Genomic DNA, 12,195 nt, shown 5'->3' with positions numbered 1-12,195 from the left:
CTCTCATTCAAACAGAAAATTAAATCATCACAAAATGTTACCAAATAGTTGACCTGTCCAAATATTCACATCAGTTTAGTACCACAGTTATCAGTGACTAAGTTCATAACTCCTCAGAACACAAACAGAAGTTTTCAGATAACGTATAGATTCAATGACGCAGCATTATATTACTTATACCTCACTAAAATATTGCTCTTTCTGTTAAGCTCTTAATCCCAGCTGCAGTGTCATGAATTGCATAATATACCTAGTACCCAATGTTGTGTGGTTCAAAAATATATAATCACTACAGGTACACCACATTTGTTTGCATACAGTTATCTATTTCATTACCCAATCATCTCTGTCAGCTCTACTATTTGACTTACATTTCTTACCTTGTTGACTAGTGGAGTACTTTCTCAAACAGTATCCCTACTGCAGAGACAGGCTCCCTAACAGTTAAGACCCTAACATTATTCATTAATTAATTATTCCATTATTGTTTCATTTTCTAATAAATAGACACTTGATCTGCATATCTAATAAACGATTTATTGCAGCAAAATAGCCATTATAGTTATACATTAGATTACAATCATTTGAGAGTGAATTACAAGGATGTACTGAGTGTCTGCATAATTCTTATCACATTACATTCAGTGCAGGTATTATAACAGATTATCATTTGAACCATTTATTGCATAGTCTCTAATTGATCTGGTCCTCTTGTTGCATGTTTCTATATGGTATCTCTCACAAGACCGTCCACATAGTGTACACTTGCAAAGATTTGACGGTTCGTGGTATGTTGTATTTGCACAAATTTCATGGTGGAATCCGTGTACTGCGAGTCTTGTAAGTACATGTCTCATCTCAAAATTTGCTGTTGTCCAAGTGCGGTCGATCATGGCCCCTGATCCATAGAATTCCGTTGGTACTTCCTCTCTTCTCTTGAGTAGTGATCTTAGTAGGTTCTCCGATGCTGATGTGTTGGGAAGTAAGAACATTGTCCTTAGATCCTCGATGAGGAAAGATTCTCGGGCGAGAGGGTAGACTAATCTTGATCTTGTGGTTTTTGCTACCCCTAATCCTCTTTTGATATAGGTTCCTTTTACTCTTTCCAATATTTCTAAGTTCTTTTCATTTAGGTGTATCCATATGATTTCTATCCCATAAGCCAGTATCAGTATTATTTTTGCTTTGAAGAGTGCCATAGCTGTGTCTACATTTAGTGTTATGATGGAACTTATTTCGTTTATCGCTCTGATGGCCTGTGTCGCTTTCTCTGTTGTGTGTTTAGTGAAGCACTTTGCGGATGGCTGGAGTGTTATCCCTAGATATTTGTAATCTTTTGTGGTAGATATTTGCTTTCCTCGTAGTGCAATTCTTGTCGTTTTTGGGATTTGCCCGCCTGGTCTGAAAACCATTATTTCCACTTTGTCGGTGTTGATTACAAACTTGTGTTTTCTGCACCATTTTTCCACATCTTCCATAGCCTCCTGTAGTTTCTTTAAGTTTTTTGAGCCTATCACGATGTCGTCCGCATAGGCATATGCTTTGACGTCTTCGTCATGAGTGATTTCCATAATGTCCTTTGCTGCCAGAATGAACAGGAGCGGGCTTAGTGGGTCTCCTTGGAGTACTCTGTTTGTTTGCCTTATTGGTTCAGACAGGTCAAGGTTGTCCGAGATCCTTATCTCATTGCATTCATTTATGGAGTTTATAATCCTCGTCCAGACGCTGTCTCTTCCCAGTGTTTCGTCAAGCATCCTTTTTACTAATGATTGGTCGAGGAGGTCGAAGGCCTTTGTGAAGTCTATGAATACAGCATAATATTTTTGCTTCTTATTGATGGTTTCCCATATGTTTTTTAAAAGCAGCTCCACCGCTGTGATGGTGGATCTTTTTTCCCTGAACCCGAATTGAGATTCTGGGAGGTGGTCTTCCAAAGTGTGTCTTATTCTTCCTGTGATTAGTTTTGTGAATACCTTAAAAGGGCTGTTTTCCAAGGCTATTCCTCTGTATTTATTTGTGTCCTTTGGGTCGCCCTTCCCTTTGTACATTACCCTTACTATTGATTTTCTCCACTGGCCTGGGATTTTTGCTTTTTCAATGCATTTGTTATAAAGTTTTGTCCAGGTTGGTGCTAGCAGATGGGCTGTGTCTTTAAGGTATTCATTGTAAAGCATTTCTGGTCCCGCTGCTTTCTTCCTTTTTGTTGATTCAATGATGTTTCAGACCTCATTCGGAGTGAGTGGGGACCAGGCTGCCATCTCTTGCAGTGTGAGCTCTTGACTTGCTACCTGTGCTCCTTCTCTACCATCTTTGTTGAGAATGTCTTTGAAATGCCTCGTCCATTCTTCCATGCTTATATAGTGTGACTGTGCCTGCTTTCGGGGGCGGATTGCAATGAATGGGTCTCTCCTGGCTTCTTCAGCTAGTCTTCTTCCCTCTTCTACCCTGTGTGCTATTCTCTTCTCCCTTGTTAGTGTTTTGTAGGATCTTCTTTTCTCAGCATATGTTTGTAGTAGTGAGTAATTATCTGTGTCCATTTTTAGTCGGTGTAAAGCTTGGAGTACTTCTTTTCTTTGCTGATAACACTCTTGATCGAACCATGGTTTAGCTCTTCTCACTTTCCTGAGGGTAGTTGCTTGCTTTAAGAGTTTCTCCAGTTCAAGTGCTGCCTCCTCTACTTTTGAGTTGTCGATTAAGGACTCAATTTGTTCTATCTGGTCGTGGTATTCTTCCACTTTCCTTCAATCCAGTCTCATTGAGAGCAGTCTCTTCTCTTGGTTCTCTCTTGCCTTCCAATCACTTTGTATGACTATGTTCATTGGGATGTGTTTTCTTATAGGTGTGTGGTTTGCATTCCAAAGTGGGCTTATGTCCCCTTTTATGTTTCCTCTTATGAGGGCGATATCAATAGCACTTTTGCCATTATGGCAGAAGTACGTAGGGACATTTGTGTTGTTTAGCAGGATGAGGCCTTCTTCTTGTAGTGATTCGATTACTAACTTTGTTTTGTGATTCTGTACATCCAACCAACAGTTTAAATCCCCTGCGATAAGTAAAGGGATGTCTTCCTTGCTCCATCTTATTTGTTGACCCAGTTCATCGATTATGTCTATGGCCGATTCGCTTGGCTGGAAGTAGGTTGCTAATATTGTGATGTGTTTTACTTCTATTAGAATGGAGTGATTTAGTTCTGTTGTCACTATAATTGGTATTATCCACAGTTTCAGTAGGACTGTTATTCCCCCTTGGGGTCGCCCCCTTTCTCCTTGCTTTGCCAGCATATTTATGCTATAGAATTTAGGGTGTTGCCAATGATCTGTGAGAAAAGTTTCTGTGAATATTGCTACGTCATAACCTTCGAGAAAGTCTGTTGGAGCTATGCATGCTGCGTTTTTCAATCCTTCTACATTCCATAACATTATCTTCATGTTTTTTCTCCCTTCATTTTCTCCTGGTTTTGTCGTCTCCGGGTACATCTGGTTTTGACACTCTAGTACTGGTGTGCTTCTCAGATTGTCTGCTACGTTTTGGCATTGCTGGTCTTGGGCCAGTGAAAATCCTGAGTTTCCTTCGATGACAGCCTCTTGTAGGTTGGCCGGTATCCGGCTTAATTATATAGGAAGTCCTGATCCCTGATAAGTTTCTTTTTTCTTTCTCCCCTCCCATATCTTACCTGTCGAGTCTCTGATGACCTTACTTCTTTTCCTGTTGTTTGCATTATCTGTTCCTCTTTTGGGGGTGGGGGTAGTGGGTCCTCTTCTGTTGCTGATGATGTTGCTTCTTTTTCCTCTATCAGGCATGGTGAGATTTGTGGGTCTGCTTCTGTTGGTGATGGTGTTGTTTCTTTTTCTTTTATGTGGCACATTGGAGACTTTCCTGACTCTTCCTTCATTGGTAGTATTATGGGTGTGTGTGTCTGCCCTTGTAGTTTGTCAAATTTTTCCAAAATTTCTTTGCACAGAATAGTTTTTCCGCGGTTGTTTCTGTGTAAACCATGCCTTGTGAAATGCTCTCTTTGTGAGCTTGTTGCATTTATGAAAGTCACATTTGGGAAGCTGCTACATATCTTCCTAAATATCCTATTTGTTCTGGTAATTTCTTTATTTACACAGGACTCGACCATCAAGTCGTGTCTTTGAGGAATGCTTAGCACATATACTTCAGAATGAGTAGCTTTCCCTAAAGTTTCCCTCAGTACTCTTCTTGCATTGATACTTTCATTTCTATAAATGTCATTTCCTCCACCTATAATGACACTTTTCGCACCTTTTCTTACGGATGTTTCCCAGGATTTCAACACTTCATATATCTAATGCAAAATTGACTCTCGTGAAAAACGCTCCACAGTAACAGATCCTTATGATAAGGCAAACTTAACTCTCATTACCAATCAGGCAAAATCATCACTTTGAAAAACTTCCTTGGCATTCTAGCCAGAAAGGCGATGTACATACAAATCCTACTTACTCCTTCCATATATATTACTCCAGGCAACTATTTTTAAATTTTTGATTCCTTAATGTTAGAAAAGGCTGTACCATGACACACTTCTATGCATAGATAGTTATCTCCATAAACTGATTGCACAAAACACAAACATTTCTATTATACCACAATTGTTATTAATATCCCAGTATTCAAGATTGTTTTTACTGCATATTGCCTCTACTGCTACCCCAATGAGATCATTACTTCAGATGTTAACCCTTTCCAGCCAGTGATGCCATATGGCATCATCATGTGGGTAGATCACATAACTAATGAGGAGGTATTGAATAGGATTGGGGAGAAGAGAAGTTTGTGGCACAACTTGACTATAAGAAGGGATCGGTTGGTAGGACATGTTCTGAGGCATCAAGGGATCACAAATTTAGCATTGGAGGGCAGCGTGGAGGGTAAAAATCGTAGAGGGAGACCAAGAGATGAATACCCTAAGCAGATTCAGAAGGATGTAGGTTGCAGTAGGTACTGGGAGATGAAGAAGCTTGCACAGGATAGAGTAGCATGGAGAGCTGCATCAAACCAGTCTCAGGACTGAAGACCACAACAACAACAACATGTTCAACTTTTTCCCAAGGTCAAACTATTTGTTCAAAGATTATAAAAAAGTGTGCAGGGCTTTCTAAAGTTCATTGTTCTTAGGTTGGCTACTGTGAATTTTCTAAAGCAGAGAGCACCAGGCTGCAATGCCTTGACAAAAGTATTGTTGCATGATGTCTACGGTACAGTGCACCCAGCTGGACTTTCAAAATATTATATAAAGGTAAATGAAGCAAACTAATATCAAAGTTGCACTAACAAATTATTGTTGAAAGTGTAAATTAACTAGTAAACACCTTGAAAATAATGCTAGTTACGGCAATTTTCTGCTTGGAAGTCACAAACATGTGTGATTCCATTTGGCATCATTGGGCGTTTGTTGTGTTACCAAATGTAGTACATGCAATAACTTCAACTAAAGTTTACCATAATGTGTAACTCTTAATATTTTCAAGTTTCCTTTGAAGCTTTATTATACTAACTAATATTAATATGTTAAATTTTTTTTTTTGCTGCTTTAGTAAAAAATTCCTGGTTTCTTTACCATATGATTCCCAATCATAAATTATTAACAGAAGAAGAAATATTGCTGCTTCTCAAAGGTGATTTATCTAATTTGGACCTTGATGTGTCTGATGTGGAGGAAGAGATTGAAAATGCTCAGCAGCAGGACCCTACTACACTGGATATACAGTTTCTTCAAGGACTGGACCTTGATATGGTTGAAATACTGCACCCTCAAGCCAATGATGAAGATGATGTTCCCTTAGCTTCAAGATTACTTGCTGAGCCAAACCTTGCACCAAGTCATTCAGCTCAGAAAATTCAGTGTGATACACACTGGGATCTTTGTTGGTGAATGAAGGACAGTGAAGAAGTGGACACATCATGTAATGCAGTTTTTTCTGACCCTCCAGGAGATGAACTGACACCTTTGTAGTATTTCAGAACAATGTGTAGTGATGACATTATCCAGAACTTAGTCAAGCAATCTAATCTATACTGCACACAGAAAACTGGTGCTTCTTTAAATACAAATGTTCGTGAAATAGAAAAGTATATAGGTATAAACATCCTAGCAGGTATGGTGAAAATACCTAGTTACAGAATGTACTGGGCAGAGGCTACAAGATTTTCTCCAATAGCTGACTCAATGCCTAGAAATAGGTTTTATAAGCCAAGAAATTATTTACATGTGAATGACAACATTAAATGAAACAAAGAGAGGACCCTGATTATGACAAGCTGTTCAAGGTGAGACCATTTGTTGACAAAATCAAACAAGGTTTTTCAATTATTGAACCTGAGGAATATCATTCAGTGGATGAATTAATCATTCCATTCAAAGGCCATTCATCCCTGAAACAGTATGTAAAAAGCAAACCACACAAGTGGGTTATAAAAGTCTTTGCCGGTGCTGGTTCTTGTGGAATTGTGTACAATTTTGAAATATACCGAGGGAAAGGAACTGTACACAATGATACTGGTCTTGGTATAAGTGGTGATATTGTGATAAGGCTTGTGGAAGGACTGCCAAAATATAAAAATTTTAAAGTGTTTACAGACAATTGGTTCACATCTTACAATCTTATTACTGCCCTGAAAAACTATGGCATTTTGGCTATTGGAACTGTTAGACCCACAAGACTTAAAGGCTGCAATCTAAAAGCAGACAGTGAGCTGAAAAAGCAGGGACGAGGATCACACAATTATCGAACTGAAACAGAAAGGAACATCATAGCGCTGAAGTGGTATGATAACAAGTCTGTCGTTCTTGCATCATCATACAAAGGAGTAAGTCCAGTAGAACCAGTGCAACGTTGGTCAGTGGGAGAACGAAAATATCTTTGTTGAGAATGTCTTTGAAATGCCTCGTCCATTCTTCCATGCTTATATAGTGTGACTGTGCCTGCTTTCGGGGGCGGATTGCAATGAATGGGTCTCTCCTGGCTTCTTCAGCTAGTCTTCTTCCCTCTTCTACCCTGTGTGCTATTCTCTTCTCCCTTGTTAGTGTTTTGTAGGATCTTCTTTTCTCAGCATATGTTTGTAGTAGTGAGTAATTATCTGTGTCCGTTTTTAGTCGGTGTAAAGCTTGGAGTACTTCTTTTCTTTGCTGATAACACTCTTGATCGAACCATGGTTTAGCTCTTCTCACTTTCCTGAGGGTAGTTGCTTGCTTTAAGAGTTTCTCCAGTTCAAGTGCTGCCTCCTCTACTTTTGAGTTGTCGATTAAGGACTCAATTTGTTCTATCTGGTCGTGGTATTCTTCCACTTTCCTTCAATCCAGTCTCATTGAGAGCAGTCTCTTCTCTTGGTTCTCTCTTGCCTTCCAATCACTTTGTATGACTATGTTCATTGGGATGTGTTTTCTTATAGGTGTGTGGTTTGCATTCCAAAGTGGGCTTATGTCCCCTTTTATGTTTCCTCTTATGAGGGCGATATCAATAGCACTTTTGCCATTATGGCAGAAGTACGTAGGGACATTTGTGTTGTTTAGCAGGATGAGGCCTTCTTCTTGTAGTGATTCGATTACTAACTTTGTTTTGTGATTCTGTACATCCAACCAACAGTTTAAATCCCCTGCGATAAGTAAAGGGATGTCTTCCTTGCTCCATCTTATTTGTTGACCCAGTTCATCGATTATGTCTATGGCCGATTCGCTTGGCTGGAAGTAGGTTGCTAATATTGTGATGTGTTTTACTTCTATTAGAATGGAGTGATTTAGTTCTGTTGTCACTATAATTGGTATTATCCACAGTTTCAGTAGGACTGTTATTCCCCCTTGGGGTCGCCCCCTTTCTCCTTGCTTTGCCAGCATATTTATGCTATAGAATTTAGGGTGTTGCCAATGATCTGTGAGAAAAGTTTCTGTGAATATTGCTACGTCATAACCTTCGAGAAAGTCTGTTGGAGCTATGCATGCTGCGTTTTTCAATCCTTCTACATTCCATAACATTATCTTCATGTTTTTTCTCCCTTCATTTTCTCCTGGTTTTGTCGTCTCCGGGTACATCTGGTTTTGACACTCTAGTACTGGTGTGCTTCTCAGATTGTCTGCTATGTTTTGGCATTGCTGGTCTTGGGCCAGTGAAAATCCTGAGTTTCCTTCGATGACAGCCTCTTGTAGGTTGGCCGGTATCCGGCTTAATTATATAGGAAGTCCTGATCCCTGATAAGTTTCTTTTTTCTTTCTCCCCTCCCATATCTTACCTGTCGAGTCTCTGATGACCTTACTTCTTTTCCTGTTGTTTGCATTATCTGTTCCTCTTTTGGGGGTGGGGGTAGTGGGTCCTCTTCTGTTGCTGATGATGTTGCTTCTTTTTCCTCTATCAGGCATGGTGAGATTTGTGGGTCTGCTTCTGTTGGTGATGGTGTTGTTTCTTTTTCTTTTATGTGGCACATTGGAGACTTTCCTGACTCTTCCTTCATTGGTAGTATTATGGGTGTGTGTGTCTGCCCTTGTAGTTTGTCAAATTTTTCCAAAATTTCTTTGCACAGAATAGTTTTTCCGCGGTTGTTTCTGTGTAAACCATGCCTTGTGAAATGCTCTCTTTGTGAGCTTGTTGCATTTATGAAAGTCACATTTGGGAAGCTGCTACATATCTTCCTAAATATCCTATTTGTTCTGGTAATTTCTTTATTTACACAGGACTCGACCATCAAGTCGTGTCTTTGAGGAATGCTTAGCACATATACTTCAGAATGAGTAGCTTTCCCTAAAGTTTCCCTCAGTACTCTTCTTGCATTGATACTTTCATTTCTATAAATGTCATTTCCTCCACCTATAATGACACTTTTCGCACCTTTTCTTACGGATGTTTCCCAGGATTTCAACACTTCATATATCTAATGCAAAATTGACTCTCGTGAAAAACACTCCACAGTAACAGATCCTTATGATAAGGCAAACTTAACTCTCATTACCAATCAGGCAAAATCATCACTTTGAAAAACTTCCTTGGCATTCTAGCCAGAAAGGCGATGTACATACAAATCCTACTTACTCCTTCCATATATATTACTCCAGGCAACTATTTTTAAATTTTTGATTCCTTAATGTTATAAAAGGCTGTACCATGACACACTTCTATGCATAGATAGTTATCTCCATAAACTGATTGCACAAAACACAAACATTTCTATTATACCACAATTGTTATTAATATCCCAGTATTCAAGATTGTTTTTACTGCATATTGCCTCTACTGCTACCCCAATGAGATCATTACTTCAGATGTTAACCCTTTCCAGCCAGTGATGCCATATGGCATCATCATGTGGGTAGATCACATAACTAATGAGGAGGTATTGAATAGGATTGGGGAGAAGAGAAGTTTGTGGCACAACTTGACTATAAGAAGGGATCGGTTGGTAGGACATGTTCTGAGGCATCAAGGGATCACAAATTTAGCATTGGAGGGCAGCGTGGAGGGTAAAAATCGTAGAGGGAGACCAAGAGATGAATACCCTAAGCAGATTCAGAAGGATGTAGGTTGCAGTAGGTACTGGGAGATGAAGAAGCTTGCACAGGATAGAGTAGCATGGAGAGCTGCATCAAACCAGTCTCAGGACTGAAGACCACAACAACAACAACATGTTCAACTTTTTCCCAAGGTCAAACTATTTGTTCAAAGATTATAAAAAAGTGTGCAGGGCTTTCTAAAGTTCATTGTTCTTAGGTTGGCTACTGTGAATTTTCTAAAGCAGAGAGCACCAGGCTGCAATGCCTTGACAAAAGTATTGTTGCATGATGTCTACGGTACAGTGCACCCAGCTGGACTTTCAAAATATTATATAAAGGTAAATGAAGCAAACTAATATCAAAGTTGCACTAACAAATTATTGTTGAAAGTGTAAATTAACTAGTAAACACCTTGAAAATAATGCTAGTTACGGCAATTTTCTGCTTGGAAGTCACAAACATGTGTGATTCCATTTGGCATCATTGGGCGTTTGTTGTGTTACCAAATGTAGTACATGCAATAACTTCAACTAAAGTTTACCATAATGTGTAACTCTTAATATTTTCAAGTTTCCTTTGAAGCTTTATTATACTAACTAATATTAATATGTTAAATTTTTTTTTTTGCTGCTTTAGTAAAAAATTCCTGGTTTCTTTACCATATGATTCCCAATCATAAATTATTAACAGAAGAAGAAATATTGCTGCTTCTCAAAGGTGATTTATCTAATTTGGACCTTGATGTGTCTGATGTGGAGGAAGAGATTGAAAATGCTCAGCAGCAGGACCCTACTACACTGGATATACAGTTTCTTCAAGGACTGGACCTTGATATGGTTGAAATACTGCACCCTCAAGCCAATGATGAAGATGATGTTCCCTTAGCTTCAAGATTACTTGCTGAGCCAAACCTTGCACCAAGTCATTCAGCTCAGAAAATTCAGTGTGATACACACTGGGATCTTTGTTGGTGAATGAAGGACAGTGAAGAAGTGGACACATCATGTAATGCAGTTTTTTCTGACCCTCCAGAAGATGAACTGACACCTTTGTAGTATTTCAGAACAATGTGTAGTGATGACATTATCCAGAACTTAGTCAAGCAATCTAATCTATACTGCACACAGAAAACTGGTGCTTCTTTAAATACAAATGTTCGTGAAATAGAAAAGTATATAGGTATAAACATCCTAGCAGGTATGGTGAAAATACCTAGTTACAGAATGTACTGGGCAGAGGCTACAAGATTTTCTCCAATAGCTGACTCAATGCCTAGAAATAGGTTTTATAAGCCAAGAAATTATTTACATGTGAATGACAACATTAAATGAAACAAAGAGAGGACCCTGATTATGACAAGCTGTTCAAGGTGAGACCATTTGTTGACAAAATCAAACAAGGTTTTTCAATTATTGAACCTGAGGAATATCATTCAGTGGATGAATTAATCATTCCATTCAAAGGCCATTCATCCCTGAAACAGTATGTAAAAAGCAAACCACACAAGTGGGTTATAAAAGTCTTTGCCGGTGCTGGTTCTTGTGGAATTGTGTACAATTTTGAAATATACCGAGGGAAAGGAACTGTACATAATGATACTGGTCTTGGTATAAGTGGTGATATTGTGATAAGGCTTGTGGAAGGACTGCCAAAATATAAAAATTTTAAAGTGTTTACAGACAATTGGTTCACATCTTACAATCTTATTACTGCCCTGAAAAACTATGGCATTTTGGCTATTGGAACTGTTAGACCCACAAGACTTAAAGGCTGCAATCTAAAAGCAGACAGTGAGCTGAAAAAGCAGGGACGAGGATCACACAATTATCGAACTGAAACAGAAAGGAACATCATAGCGCTGAAGTGGTATGATAACAAGTCTGTCGTTCTTGCATCATCATACAAAGGAGTAAGTCCAGTAGAACCAGTGCAACGTTGGTCAGTGGGAGAACGAAAATATATTTATGTTCCAGGGCCAGACATTATTAAAGAATATAACCGTTCAATGGGAGGAGTTGATCTGCACGACATGCTGGTTGCTTTGTATAGGAGTAATATTGATGTGAAAAGATTTTATTTAAGGATCGTATTCCACCTCCTTGACATGTGTGTTGTGAATGCGTGGCTCCTATACCACCAACATTGCAGACAAAGAAGAATTACAAAACACATGTCTCTATTGATTTTTCGGTCTGATGTAGCTCATGGACTACTAAAAGCAGGAGACATTTTGGTAAGAAGATGAGGACGCCCATCAGATGACAATCCATCGCCTACAGTTGTGAAGAAACTATCGCCTACAGTTGTGAAGAAACGAGCCCCATTGGTTGCCAGACCAGTTGATGATGTAAGGTATGACAACATTGGACACTGTCCACAGCACGTAGAAAACAACAGCACATTCTTGAATGAAATGCATCAAATGTAATAAACCTCTTTGCATTACCAAAGACAGGAACTGTTTTAAATGTTCATGTAAAGTAACAATGATGCTGTAAAAAACATAAAATTGTCCTGAAATGCAAGTTGCATTGTTGTATGTACTAATTTTTCTTTAATAAACTGCATCAAATTGTGTAATTAAAATTTTCATTCAAGTTCCATTACCAAGCACTGTGACATCCCAACCACCTGACTGAACGAAACAAACCCTGCCCAATGATGCCATATGGAGTCATCCCAAATTTCCCTCC

The 12,195-nt window shown here is 38.9% G+C and overlaps 2 protein-coding genes across 2 annotated transcripts; both read left to right on the top strand.

Annotated features, from left to right (window-relative positions):
• Positions 1–6,252: 6,252 nt before the first annotated feature.
• Positions 6,253–6,894, top strand: LOC126184186 (piggyBac transposable element-derived protein 2-like). Its single transcript, XM_049926554.1, has one exon. The coding sequence runs from the start codon at positions 6,253–6,255 to the stop codon at positions 6,892–6,894; it is 642 nt and encodes a 213-aa protein (XP_049782511.1).
• A 3,935-nt stretch (positions 6,895–10,829) lies between these two features.
• Positions 10,830–11,605, top strand: LOC126184185 (piggyBac transposable element-derived protein 3-like). Its single transcript, XM_049926553.1, has 2 exons — positions 10,830–11,537; positions 11,585–11,605. Exons 1-2 carry the CDS (start codon positions 10,830–10,832, stop codon positions 11,603–11,605), a joined length of 729 nt encoding a protein of 242 aa, XP_049782510.1.
• Positions 11,606–12,195: the final 590 nt, after the last annotated feature.

Source organism: Schistocerca cancellata, chromosome 4, assembly GCF_023864275.1.
Source record: "Schistocerca cancellata isolate TAMUIC-IGC-003103 chromosome 4, iqSchCanc2.1, whole genome shotgun sequence".
In the NCBI taxonomy this organism is placed as follows: Eukaryota; Metazoa; Arthropoda; class Insecta; order Orthoptera; family Acrididae; genus Schistocerca; species Schistocerca cancellata.
Note: the sequence above shows the minus strand (reverse complement) of the source record. Positions and strands in the feature narration are given on the sequence as shown.

Excerpts from the sequence above, each read along its gene's own strand:
- LOC126184185 (XM_049926553.1), top strand. The coding sequence starts at position 10,830 with ATGAAACAAAGAGAGGACCCTGATTATGACAAGCTGTTCAAGGTGAGA. Across the intron at positions 11,538-11,584 it reads TTGATCTGCACGACATGCTG|GATCGTATTCCACCTCCTTG; the intron begins GTTGCTTTGTAT and ends ATTTTATTTAAG.
- LOC126184186 (XM_049926554.1), top strand. The coding sequence starts at position 6,253 with ATGAAACAAAGAGAGGACCCTGATTATGACAAGCTGTTCAAGGTGAGA.